At 42.7% G+C, this 13,804-nt stretch overlaps 1 protein-coding gene across 4 annotated transcripts in view; it reads left to right on the top strand.

Moving 5' to 3' along the window:
* fam184ab (family with sequence similarity 184 member Ab) overlaps positions 1-10,183 on the top strand; it is a 146,285-nt gene extending 136,102 nt beyond the window's left edge. The window contains exons 15-19 of one of the 4 annotated variants that reach the window (XM_042300709.1): positions 1,518-1,664; positions 4,581-4,704; positions 5,134-5,238; positions 6,073-6,284; positions 9,683-10,183. In XM_042300709.1, coding sequence (XP_042156643.1) covers positions 1,518-1,664; positions 4,581-4,704; positions 5,134-5,238; positions 6,073-6,284; positions 9,683-9,764 — 670 coding nt within the window. In that variant the 3' untranslated portion in view covers positions 9,765-10,183. The remainder of the gene's footprint in view (positions 1-1,517; positions 1,665-4,580; positions 4,705-5,133; positions 5,239-6,072; positions 6,285-9,682) is intronic. The other 3 variants (XM_042300710.1, XM_042300711.1, XM_042300712.1) reach the window with 3 other exon arrangements.
* The last annotated feature ends 3,621 nt before the right edge of the window (positions 10,184-13,804 follow it).

A 13,804-nucleotide genomic window follows, 5' to 3' on the forward strand; every position in this document is an offset into this window, starting at 1 on the left:
ACGGGCAAGGATGCATGGTTGAGTCAAATAGGAGTCCTGACTTAATGAAGTGGTGATTAAAGAGCTCAGCCATGTGCTTCTCATCAGTAACAACCACATCATCAACATTGAGGGACATGGGCAGCTGTGAAGAGGAGGGTTTATTCTCCAGGTCTTTAACCGTTTCCCGAACTTCAGAGAGAGAACTTTTCCTTAAAATAACTAACTTTGGCCTTCCGGATATCCTGAGTCCACTTATTTCTAATTTGCCTGAACGAGAGCCAGTCAGCCTGAGTATGCGTGTGCCGAGCCTTTTCTTGAGGTGGAGTAACTCTGCAAGATCATGGTCGAACCAGGAACTGAACCTGTTTTTAATTATGTTTTTCTTCATGGTGGCGTGTTTGTTAACAATAACACTAAAAATATCAAAAAAGAAGGTCCAAGTGTCTTCGACAGAGGGGATCAAGTTGATTCTATCCCAATTTACAGAGGCCAGTTCATGAAAGAAGGCTTGCTCATTAAAGTTTTTTTGTCAAGCGTCTATGACAAATCAGGACAGGTCGTTTCACTGAGCAGCCATTACGAACACAGGCTGTAAAACAGTGATCACTAAGGTCATGACAGAAAACACCAGACTGATGCCTATCAGGATTATTTGTGAGGATAACATCGAGGAGAGTAGCCTTTTCTGGGTGTTTGAGAAAGAGTTAGGAAGTCCCATTGGGAAAGGGGGATACCTAGTCAGTTTTACAACTGAATGCATTCAACTGAAATGTGTCTTCCGCATTTAACACAACCCCTCTGAATCCGAGGGCTAGTGTTCCAGTGCGCATGTGTGTGCATCAGTGCACGCCTGTTTGTGCGTGCATGCATGTGTGACATCAACGACACACATCGCTAGCAGGATTCCAAGCTCCTCGTGGAGTACGTTTCACTTCCAATTATGTAACACGCGGGCGAATCCTCGTTTCTGAGATAAAAATAACATAATAAATAAATACATTGGAAATGATGTGTCCCTCAGGGTGTTACTCAGGGAGAGGCAAACATATTCCTCTGTACTCCTCATGGTCTCTCTCTCCGACTGCAGTACCTCAGAGTGAGCAGCCCTGCCATAAAGCCCACTGAGAGGAGACAGTCACCGCTACCATGCAGGAAATTTCAATGAGCTGGTGAAAAGTCCTGGAAAAGTCCTGTCCATCTGTCCCGATTTCAAAATAAATCAATAAGTAAATAGAGAGGAGTGTTTTTTTTCACTTATGGCGAAACAGTGATACCTCTCCTCCAGAGCCCTCTGCTATGAATTATGTATGTCTTTCTAGGAAAGGAAAGGATGAGTGTGTCAGGAAATGAAAGAAAGTCAAAGATGAATGCAATTTGACTGGCGGCAGCAGGATCAAAAGGAATGTGTCTGTGGTAATTGTGCCTCGTTAGGATACTGTAACACCTCTGGACCAGAGACTCAGCGCCTCAGAGCTGGAGAGGCGTATAAAGACGTGATCTGAATGGGCTTTAATGGTCTGGTCTCTTCTCATCAGGGCTCATGAACAGGACCTGTGTAAGAAACACGAGCGGGAGATGGCTGAGATGAACGCCATGCACAACAGAGAGACTCAGAACATGCTGTGTGACTTCAACAAGGCCCAGGAGCTACTCAAAGACAAGATTTCTGCTCTGCAAGTCCTGTACGTACAGTACATCCAGTATGTAGTTGCTTTAGCACTGTGTGTGTGTGTGTGTGTGTGTGTGTGTGTGTGTGTGTGTGTGTGTGTGTGTGTGTGTGTGTGTGTGTGTGTGTGTGTGTGTGTGTGTGTGTACATGCCTGTGTGATTATATAAAGCCCTGGCAGATGATGAAAGACCACAGTACCTGGCCGAGCAACAGAGGGTGAAAAGGTGAGTGCCCCAGACAGATACAGGGATGAATGGAAGGAAGGATGAGAGGGAGAGAAGGATGGATTCAAGAGGGGAGAGAAGAGGGCTACACATGACCTCCTGAGGTGAATATGGCCCATTGGGAAGATCCTTCTCTCTCTCCTTACCCTCCCAGTAGTACAGATGCAGCTCCCTATGAGAGATCTGGCAGACTTGTTTTATTTCCCTCGTGTGCTGTATGGAGGTGACTGTGTCCTCAATATCCCATCACACACACACACACACTCTCACACACACTCTCACACACACACACACACACACACACACACACACACACACACACACACACACACACACACACACACACACACACACAGACACAAACAGACACACACACACACTGTCCATGTAGCAGTGTCCTACTGGGGATAAACCTCCAGCTGGGTGTGCAGCTGCCCCATAGCTTTCAAGACACCACAATACACACACAGTACACACCAGCAAATACAAGCATAGACATAGAAACATCCCCTGCAAACTGCTGTGAATAGATCAATGGAGATGTATTGATTATAGAAATGAAATAGGGAGCTTAGGAAGGCACTCATAAATGATCCGTACGTCTCCATAGGAACTATTTTTGAAATATGAGAGAGGAACAGAGGAGAAACAGATGTAAGGGCCCTAGGACTGTGGATTTTGCTGTCAGGAGTGACCTAATTTGGTTTCACTTGAATGAGAGCACAATCTAGACACACAGCTAGCTACTGCAGAGAGAGCCTCTGTTTAAAATAGTTCATCTGTGATGTTCCCCACCAAATCTTCTCATGGCTCAATCACTCCTTTCACAACATCAAAATGAAATGCTAGTGAAGCATACATCATTATTTGTGCACATGTTCCTCCATGAATGTGACCGACAAACAGAATCCATTACGATATTGTAAAAATAGGTCACACATAGATTTTTCTGTTACTAACCTTTCTAAAACCAACAATTACCTGCTGGTTGGAGACCCTGTCATTATCAATTTGCTGACTAGTTGACAGTTCCAGGGCCTTCCCTTGAGGTGGCCGATTTACTGCCTGCTAATTAAGCACAGGACAAATCTATTTTAACGACAACCCCTGTCCCCTCCCCAATTAATCACCATGGCAGCTTCGTTCCCCCAAAGCCAGTCCCTGGCCACCGCTAAATTATTACACCATTTAAGCTTTATGAATATTTTATCTCATTACATCTCCTATTGGTTAAACCCCTGGGAACCAACATGAGTTTGTTGTCTGATTGGTTGTTGTCACATCTGTTTTGAGTGATGTCGCTGGAGACTTGAATGGAGTGTGATATATTTATAGAAAGCAAGCCAGCACCAGCTTCCCAGGCTGCACTGCAGCAGCATGTTTATTTCACACGGGTGTGCTTGGAATATGTGTAGGGATACAGACAGTGGTGGAAAAAGTGCCTAATTGTCATACTTGAGTAAAAGTATAGATACCTTAATAGAAAATGACTCAAGTGAAAGTCACCCTGTGAAATACTACTTCAGTAAAATTCTAAAAGTATTTGGTTTTAAATATACTTAAAGTATCAAAAGTAAATAAATGTAATTGCTAAAATTATTATTGAAAGGAAAAGTATAAATCATTTCAAATTCCTTATATCAAGTAAACCAGACAGCACCATTTTTTATTTACGGAGAGCCAGGGGAACACTCCAACACTCAGACATAATTTACAAATGAAGCATTTGTGTTTAGTGAGTCCGCCAGATCAGAGGCAGTATGGATGACCAGGGATGTTCTCTTGATAAGTGCGTGAATTGGACCATTTTCCTGTCCTGCTAGCCATTCAAAATGTAACAAGTACTTTTGGGTGTCAGGGAAAATGTATGGAGTAAAAAGTACTTTTCTTTAGGAATGTAGTGAAGTAAAAGTAAAAATTGTCAAAAATATAAATAGTAAAGTAAAGTACAGATACCCCAAAAAACTACTTAAGTAGTACTTTAAAGTATTTTTTACTTGAGTACTTTACACCACTGGATGCAGATGAGTCTATAGTGAAATGTGACACTGAAGTAATGTGTAGTAGAGCAAGAAATGAACAGATCGCCGATGCATAGCAGCGCAGCAGAAGCAATTATCCTGATATCCAATAGGCTCTCCCTCTAATTCAAGCTCTTGCCTGTCCCTGTCTCGCGTCGGCGTTTTGATGGCAAGTTTGGTATCACTTGTCATTCCACATCTGTAAGTGCTGAGGGCGACGAGCCAAACTGGACATGATGGATGCTTGTTTACAGTACGAGGAATATCTCGGCATATTAAAGTCATCAATCTCAAGTTAGAGGCAGCAAAAAAACTGTGGAGAGGCAGATGGCTTTGAACACTGTTAAGAACTCTTCTAAAATAATTAAATAAAAAAAAGCGCTTGTTATTTGTTGACACGTTAAAGTGGAAATCCAGGAAAAACATGTACTGCCACTTTTTGATCATAGTAATACACCAGCACTAATAGGCTTTCTGATTATGAGATTAAAGCTAGGACAGTTAAAAGCTAATGCTTTACTATTGAACTGTAGGTATGGGAAGGGAAGCTTTCAAAACACGCTCCCTCAGTGTCTGCATGTATTAATGCTCATATCCCCAAGCTGATCCAAGGCACTTTTATTATCACGTCACACAAACAAACTGTGAGACGTCTGAGCCCTAATGGCCCCCTCCTCTCCCCCAGGCTGGAGGGCACGGAGGATAAGTTCCGGAACAGGGAGAGCCGGCCTGAGGACCTGCAGGTGATCGCTGAGCTAAAGGACATGGTGACTGAGAGGGAGTCCCTCGTCAAGAAGCTGGTGGTAAGTGTATGTACACAGTACAAGATGGCCTACAGGATGCCCTTTTGTGGTTTTACCCAACAATCCTAGACATGGAGCCTGCATGCCTGTCTACCTCCAGACAATAGTAGACCAGACTATGGAGTGCTGTAGCCCTGCATGACCTAAGAGTTCTCATACAGCAGAAGTAGACTCCGAGAGCTATGTTACTACAGCCCTCGAGTCCCAGCGATGCATTCAGACAGGTTATCCAGCATACTGTATCGGTGACAAAGTGTCTGTGACACTAGAGAGAGTGGATAGAAAGCCCTCTGACTTTAGCCAGTGCTATCACCCGGTGCTGCTAAGCCCCATTGTAGACCGAGTATGTGAGGTGTGTCGTAAACCATCAGTGAGATGCTCCATCACGAACCCAGAGCGCCGTGACCTAACTGGCATCTCTCTGTGGACTTGCAGGACGACAAAAAGTTCTACCAGCTGGAGTTGGTGAACAGAGAGACCAACTTCAACAAAGTGTTCAACACCAGTCCCAACGTGGGAGTAATAAATCCCCTCATCAAGGTGAGCTGACTGCTTGCACACTTGCACACCACACAGACAGACACAAGGCTAACACACCTCTGGACTAACACTGACCATCAGTTGATTAGAGCCATATGGCTCATCTGAGCCAGTTTTTGACACTTTGTGAAGCCCCAAAGCTACCGGTGACAATTTGAAACCATTAGGGAACCATCCCGATCATTACAGGCCTAAAGCAGTTGCCTGTACGTCGTTGTAGAGAATGATTGAAGTGGAGATTTTCCACGTATATTTAGCCTTGATTTCCATTGGAACCATTCCATCCTTTAGTGGAGAGAAGTTGTGTCCCATTCCAATGTAAACACAGCAATCCCCTGTCTCCCAGTTGAATGGATCACTCTGCATGGTCAATATGTAACTGTTGACTCCATTTCAAGTTCTATAACTTCCGATATTATGTGTGTTTGTACATTTTTGTGTGTGTGTGTGTGTGTGTGTGTTGTGTGTGTATGTTAGTCAGTGTGTATGTGTGTTATCTCCCTGTTCAGACATCCAGTTCTCCTTTGCTTTCCAAGCCATTCTTTGTTAGTGTGAACTTTCTGTAGCCTCTTCCTTTGATGCATCCCTTTTTTGCCCATCTTAGTTTACAGAAAGCTGAGAGCGACTGTTGCTTCACTAGCTGAGTGGTGCGAGCTTGACCATCAGAAAGCATCCATCCACATAAAACCTCTAAGAGAATGAGAAAAATATAAATATATATATATATATATTTATATACATATATATATATATATACACACAGCAGTCTTTTTTTCCATTGGACTAGCTTTCCCTATTTTTCCCATTTGTTTGTGTTTTTGTCCTACTGTGTAGCAACAGAGAAAGAATGACAAATCAGCAAACCGATTCAGCAGCTCTCCAAACCTCAGGGCTCTGGAGGCGACAGGAACAGGGATGGGGAGCGGGCAACCCCAGCCCAACCGCCTAGAGCCTATCCCCAACTCCCCCATTCACCACCTTGAGCTCAACACTAGCAAACCTCTGCCCCCACCGACCCCTCCGACAGAGCCCAAGAAATTCATGAGGTGAGCGCCGCCCCTCCCTCGCCGCTGAAGCCTCCGTCCGCACCATGGGCAGGCCCAGGGGTCAAGCACACTGACACACAGACAGACAGAGGCTTGCCCTGACCTTCGGCCCATACAGCTGCAGATAGGCAGCTTTCATACAAACCTCTCCAGAGTCAGCTGTCATATCCCTTTATGTTGGGCTTCAGTCTTTAAAAGAAACTTCTCAATGTGACCCTCACTGGCGAATGTTGATGTTCTTCCCCCCTCTGTGTCAGACCTCGCTCTGATAAACAAAAGAGCGTTAAATTAGGAATGACAAAAAAAACATTTAAGCACTCCAGTCTGGAACTTTAATTACCTTGAATAATAGATTAAGTTGCGTGCTGCCTGTTGCCAGCAGGCTGAGGGTTCATCCCAGGATTCCCTCTTGATTGCTATTCTATTTGAAGGACATGATGGTTTTTGTCTTTGCCTGCAGTTTTTGCGAGGCTTTGATTGCATCCCCCGAGAATTAGCTTTCGGAGAGAGGCAGAGCTCCCACAATCCCCCCATACACTTCTATGTCAATTCATCTTTACTTTATACCGCGAAGTCAGTGACTTCACAAGAGGGTTTCTTTTCAAACACACAACAAAAGATATTCCAGCTGAACTTACACACACTGCTGGAGATGTATCAACACTTTACTATACTATTATAAAGTATAGTAAATACATACGCTTTGAAAATGGCATTGGAATGCAAAAAGGAGCATGTGTACCACTACCCCTCCCCCCACCCCCACCATCACTCTTAACATGCTAACTGAAGTGTGCACGCTAGGAGTTGTCTCTTTGTGTCTCTGCGTTGTGTTAATTGTTCAGTTTGTTCTGGAAGTTATAGGCCTACAACTCATTGGTGATGTTGTTATTGTTCTGTTAAACCCCCTCATCCTCACCGGCCTCCAGGCTTGCCGCACTTACTGCACTTTGTTGTCCACCTTGATGTGAAATTGTCTTGATTTTACATGAGGAAAATATCTGTGGTGGTATTTTCTTGCGTGTGTGTGGATGTGTGAACGTCTAACCGAAGCCTCCAGTAGCAACAACACTCTCCCTCTCATCAATGAACGCCTCTCTCTCTTGTGCCTTGGCATTGCTTTGCTCGCGGTTGTGCTTCCAGCTATAATTCTGTTCATGTGTATTAAGCACACATGTTAATGTGGTACTCTCTTGTGCATGTGTTGTACTAGCTTATGATGCCTGCACTCATCCGGTGCTTAGGTTTCTGACAATTGCTGCACTTGTTATCTATCTGTACCCGTGTGCACTGTGCCTCTGAGCTTTGGGCGTTTCTGTTGCCTTCGCTGCATGCCGCTATGTAAATAAGTTGCAGGTGAGTCGGCGTGGCGGATTTGTAGCGGGGCTGCCCTCCATTGTCATGGGACTCTCCCATCACTGCATCACACACATGGCCTGTCTGTCTCAGCCCCTGGCAAGGTGTCCCTGTTTACACTTAGCAACAGATGCACCCCCACATACCACATACCTGCTGAAGCACATACGACTCGTATTAACCAAACCTCAGGGGCAAATGATGACACAATGGTGCCATGTATTACATATTTGCTTTCAGATTATTCAAAGGCTGCCCCGATCTCGTTGCGTGCAGTGCTCCTGAAGTGCTGCCCTATTTCGATTCACCAGGGCTACACCAGAACACACACGCTTCAGTTCTCGGAGAAGATACCTAGATCAATAGAACGTCTTAATTCAGCTCACCAGCAAATGTGTAGTACAATACATGTACATAAATACCTGAGTTTTCCCGATGAAAAACACTAGCATGCGTGCTTATGCCATTTCTCTGCTTCTAGCTTTTGATTGTTGTTGAGGTCAGCCCTGTCCGTCTCAGCCCAGGTGTTCTCTGGATCCGAAATTGGTGATGAACAGACCAATTGAATGGGTTTGCTGCAATGGAGGCTACTGAGACTGAGGAGAGAATGATCACAGAGGAGATATTTTAGGATAGTTCTCAGAGACAAACAGTTCAAGGCCCCGCACAGGATGAAGAAGCCACCTGTCTTTTATTTAAAAACTTCAGCTCAGTTAGGGTAGTGCAGTTGGTGCAGTGCAGAATGAGTGCAGGCTGTGTTTATTCATTTGTATCTAGTCATGATAATAATAATAAAACCTTTAAGTTCAGAGGATGTTATTTCACATAACAACTGTGGAAATAACCATAGTAGGAAATTAAAACTCAAAATATCTGAAGTTACACAGTTCTTTATCAGATTCCCAGACTGCAATTTCCTTGCCTTTGTGTTTGTCAAATATCAACTGCAATATAAAGTTGGGTCATAAATCACTGAGATATTTTCATCTTGAACTCGTTGTACACTCTAGTTGTTGAGAGGAGAGCTCTTCACATTATTACGGTTTGTTCTGTACTGACATTTGAATGAGACTTCTCCTCCCACTCATTCTCTCCTCCTTTTTGGCTCTCCAGACAGTCGGATGTCAATCCCTTCATAGATAGGAGGCATCTGGTGCCCATCAACAGGCTACGACCCCTGAACAATTGAGGCTGAGGGAGGGCCCTAGACACCAGGCAGCCAGACAGACAGCCAGAGATATATCTAGCTCTATAGGCAAAGAGCAAAGGTTATTTTATGTGGAATAAAGCTGCAATGTTCGAATACAGTGATGTTTGTTGGCGGTTATTGTGAATTTGTCAATGCCAAGGCTATGGTCAAGCCAGCAAACCCAGTGAAATGCATTAGGTTGATTATGCTATATCTTAGGAAGACTTAGAACAAACAACAATAGGTAAGGTTATGGTCTTTCAATACATTTTCCCTCTCAGATGTTTTCCTTGGTTACAATTGCATTGGCTTTTCAGAAACTACAGACAAGTAGTGTGAAAGTAGTATATAGGATTTTTAATAGATGCATTCACATATTTGTATAACCAAGACAGCGTGGTCCCCCAAGGACCTGAGTCAAAGATTAACCAACCGCATGGTCTTGTAATTTCATCTCACAAAATTTCATGTCTGGACGATCATGTAAAACAGAAAAGTTAGAGTTAGTAGAGCCGCGGGCTCTTAGAAATGAGCACACTTAACAGGGTTAAAGGCAGATTAGCGCAGTGGAAATGTTATCGTTTTCTAGGAAAAATCCGCACTTAAGAGCAGATCATCAAATCTATACTGCCGCAGCAAAATCCCATTATCCTCTGAACTGGATGAATGACTATACCGACGACACTAAGGAACATTCACAAACACATCACATAGGCATAAAACCCAGAGACTTAAATCAAATCAAATGACTCAACTCCAAGGTGTAATAATGATTCCTTAGTCAATAATGTCCTGTATTGTGTAACTGTGCTGCTGTTGTGGCGTGTGTGTGTGTCCCCCCTCCCCTGTGTAGCCCTCCTGAGACAGAAGAGTCACCCGTAGGATCCCCCGACCACCAGCGCCAGGAGTGGTTCGCCCAGTACTTCACTTTCTGACTTTTGCAACTCGAGAGCATGTCAACCATAGGAAACGAAAAACACAACAAACTAAAAAAAAAGAACATTATTTAATGATCTCCATCTCATTCTGTTGATTACTTCACCGTGAACAGGTTCCTTGTTTGTACAGTGCCGATGAGTATGTTTGACGTTTTCTTTTCTGCAGTTTCTAAAGAGTGATGCATATGCTGCTACAGTAAATTGTCCTCTCTCCGTACCTTATTTTAGAATGGCACCATAGCGAGAGTTTGTTACAGACGCATAACCAATTTTGGTAGAATTAAACTGTTTGTATGGTTGTCTCAACACAGATATAATGATGTCTCACCAATTTTAAAAATAAATTGCATATTTTATATTTATATTATACTATGTATGCTTAACTAATAAATAATTATTGTGACATTTAATCATGATATGTGTGCTGTCTTTTTTTTGGGGGGCTTTCAATTTATGGAGGATTTGTACCATAAAGTACTGTGCCATAGAATCCCAACTTCTGCAGAAAATATTTAATTATAATGTGTTTGAATGAACTCCATTATGTTTTGAAATTGTGTTTTACACTGTTTTAGGTCAAAGTATGTACAGGTATTTACTGTGTCTGTGTTTTAGGTCTGGTTCAAGGTGAATTTCTCTGGTCCTATTGTGGCATGTGATAGCCTTGCAGCTGCACATTTATTTTGGATAGACATAGACGCTAACAAATCAGAAAATATAAGGGGTTCCTGCCATAAAAGCAATTTCAGATTATTTTGACCCACATAAAAAAGCACATGTTTTCTACTGAATCATTGTGGATTTAAATGCAGCATTTAATTCATAGTGAGTATTTTAAGACAAGTGCCGTGATGTTTCTTTCATGTTATAGTTTTGAACACCCCTGTGGGAGTACTGAATGTAGTACTGAATGTGTGAATCCAGAGGAAAGTTCCAAAGTTCTTAAAGGTCATGGGCTAGAAGGGATCCAGCTTTTGTCAAGTTAATGTCAGATTTGACTTTTCATAGCAGGTTCAAAGACCTTACGCAGCAGGTTAGGATAATTAATGTAGCTTGTTTGGAGAATTAGGTTAAGGTTAGGAAAACAGTTGGGGTTAGCTTAAATACAGTGCCTTGCGAAAGTATTCGGCCCCCTTGAACTTTGCGACCTTTTGCCACATTTCAGGCTTCAAACATAAAGATATAAAACTGTATTTTTTTGTGAAGAATCAACAACAAGTGGGACACAATCATGAAGTGGAACGACATTTATTGGATATTTCAAACTTTTTTAACAAATCAAAAACTGAAAAATTGGGCGTGCAAAATTATTCAGCCCCTTTACTTTCAGTGCAGCAAACTCTCTCCAGAAGTTCAGTGAGGATCTCTGAATGATCCAATGTTGACCTAAATGACTAATGATGATAAATACAATCCACCTGTGTGTAATCAAGTCTCCGTATAAATGCACCTTCACTGTGATAGTCTCAGAGGTCCGTTAAAAGCGCAGAGAGCATCATGAAGAACAAGGAACACACTAGGCAGGTCCGAGATACTGTTGTGAAGAAGTTTAAAGCCAGATTTGGATACAAAAAGATTTCCCAAGCTTTAAACATCCCAAGGAGCACTGTGCAAGCGATAGTATTGAAATGGAAGGAGTATCAGACCACTGCAAATCTACCAAGACCTGGCCGTCCCTCTAAACTTTCAGCTCATACAAGGAGAAGACTGATCAGAGATGCAGCCAAGTGGCCCATGATCACTCTGGATGAACTGCAGAGATCTACAGCTGAGGTGGGAGACTCTGTCCATAGGACAACAATCAGTCGTATATTGCACAAATCTGGCCTTTATGGAAGAGTGGCAAGAAGAAAGCCATTTCTTAAAGATATTCATAAAAAGTGTCATTTAAAGTTTGCCACAAGCCACCTGGGAGACACACCAAACATGTGGAAGAAGGTGCTCTAGTCAGATGAAACCAAAATTGAACTTTTTGGCAACAATGCAAAACGTTATGTTTGGCGTAAAAGCAACACAGCTCATCACCCTGAACACGCCATCCCCACTGTCAAACATGTTGGTGGCAGCATCATGGTTTGGGCCTGCTTTTCTTCAGCAGGGACAGGGAAGATGGTTAAAATTGATGGGAAGATGGATGGAGCCAAATACAGGACCATTCTTGAAGAAAACCTGATGGAGTCTGCAAAAGACCTGAGACTGGGACGGAGATTTGTCTTCCAACAAGACAATGATCCAAAACATAAAGCAAAATCTACAATGGAATGGTTTAAAAATAAACATATCCGGGTGTTAGAATGGCCAAGTCAAAGTCCAGACCTGAATCCAATCGAGAATCTGTGGAAAAAACTGAAAACTGCTGTCCACAAATGCTCTCCATCCAACCTCACTGAGCTCGAGCTGTTTTGCAAGGAGGAATTGGGAAAATATTTCAGTCTCTCGATGTGCAAAACTGATAGAGACATACCCCAAGCGACTTACAGCTGTAATCGCAGCAAAAGGTGGCGCTACAAAGTATTAACTTAAGGGGTCTGAATAATTTTGCACGCCCAATTTTTCAGTTTTTGATTTGTTAAAAAAGTTTGAAATATCCAATAAATGTCGTTCCACTTCATGATTGTGTCCCACTTGTTGTTGATTCTTCACAAAAAAATACAGTTTTATATCTTTATGTTTGAAGCCTGAAATGTGGCAAAAGGTCGCAAAGTTCAAGGGGGCCGAATACTTTCGCAAGGCACTGTATATATTGTCAAACGTTTGAGGGTAAAACTGACCGGTAGTGCATGGAAGGGCAGCAGTACCGGGGGAATCTGAGACAGTATTCTAAAACTTTTGACCGGTAGTGTGTTATATATATATATAAATTGGGATGGCAGGCAGCCTAGTGGTTAGAGCGTTGGGATATTAACCGAAGGGTTGCTGGATCGAATCCCTAAGCTGACAAGGTAAAAATCTGCCATTCTCAATGAGGCAGTTAACCCACTGTTCCTAGGCCGTCATTGTAAATAAGAGTCAGTTATTGTAAATAACTGACTTGCCTAGTTGAATGAAATACATTTCAATTAACAGGTGTTCCTTCTTAAAAGTTAATTTGTGGAATTTATTTCCCCCTTAATAATGCACCTGAGCCAATCAGTTGTGTTGTGACAAGGTAGATAGCCAGATTTGATAAAAGACTATGGCAAAGAACAGCTCAAATAAGCAAAGAGAAAGGACTGTCCATCATTACTTTAAGACATGAAGGTCAGTCAATATGGAATATTTCAAGAACTTTGAAAGTTATTCAAGCGCAGTCACAAAAACCATCAAGAGCTATGATGAAACTGGCTCTCACTAGGTCTGCCACAGGAATGGAAGACCCAGAGTTACTCCTGCTGCAGAGGATAAGTTCAATTGGGTTACCAGCCTCAGAAATTGCAGCCCAAATAAATGCTTCACAGAGCTCAAGGAATAGACACATCTCAACATCAACTGTTCAGAGGAGACTGTGTGAATCAGGCCTTTATGGTCGAATTGCTGCAAAGAAACCAGTACTAAAGGACACCAATAATAAGAAGAGACTTGCTTGGGGCAAGAAACATGAGCAATGGACATTAGACCGGTGGAAATTTGTCCTTTGGTCTGGAGTCCAAATTGGAGATTTCATTAGTGTCACGTCCTGACCTTAGTTCCTTTTTTATGTCTCTGTTTTAGTTTGGTCAGGGCGTGAGTTGGGGTGGGCATTCTAGGTTTTTGTTCTAGGTTTTGTATTTCTGTGTTTGGCCTGGTATGGTTCCCAATCAGAGGCAGCTGTCGATCGTTGTCTCTGATTGAGAACCATACTGCCTGTTTTCCCACTATGATTTGTGGGTAGTTATTTTCCGTTACAGTGTTTTCACCATACGGGACTGTTTCGGTTTTCCTTTATTCTCTTGTTTGTTTGTATTCAGGGTTCAGTTTATTAAAGGTATCATGAACACGTACCACGCTGCGCTTTGGTCTACTCCTTCTTACACCAACGACAATCGTTACAATTAGGCTGCTGTCTGTAGTTATTTGCC

This window comes from Oncorhynchus tshawytscha, linkage group LG18 (genome assembly GCF_018296145.1).
Source record: "Oncorhynchus tshawytscha isolate Ot180627B linkage group LG18, Otsh_v2.0, whole genome shotgun sequence".
Lineage (NCBI taxonomy): Eukaryota > Metazoa > Chordata > Actinopteri > Salmoniformes > Salmonidae > Oncorhynchus > Oncorhynchus tshawytscha.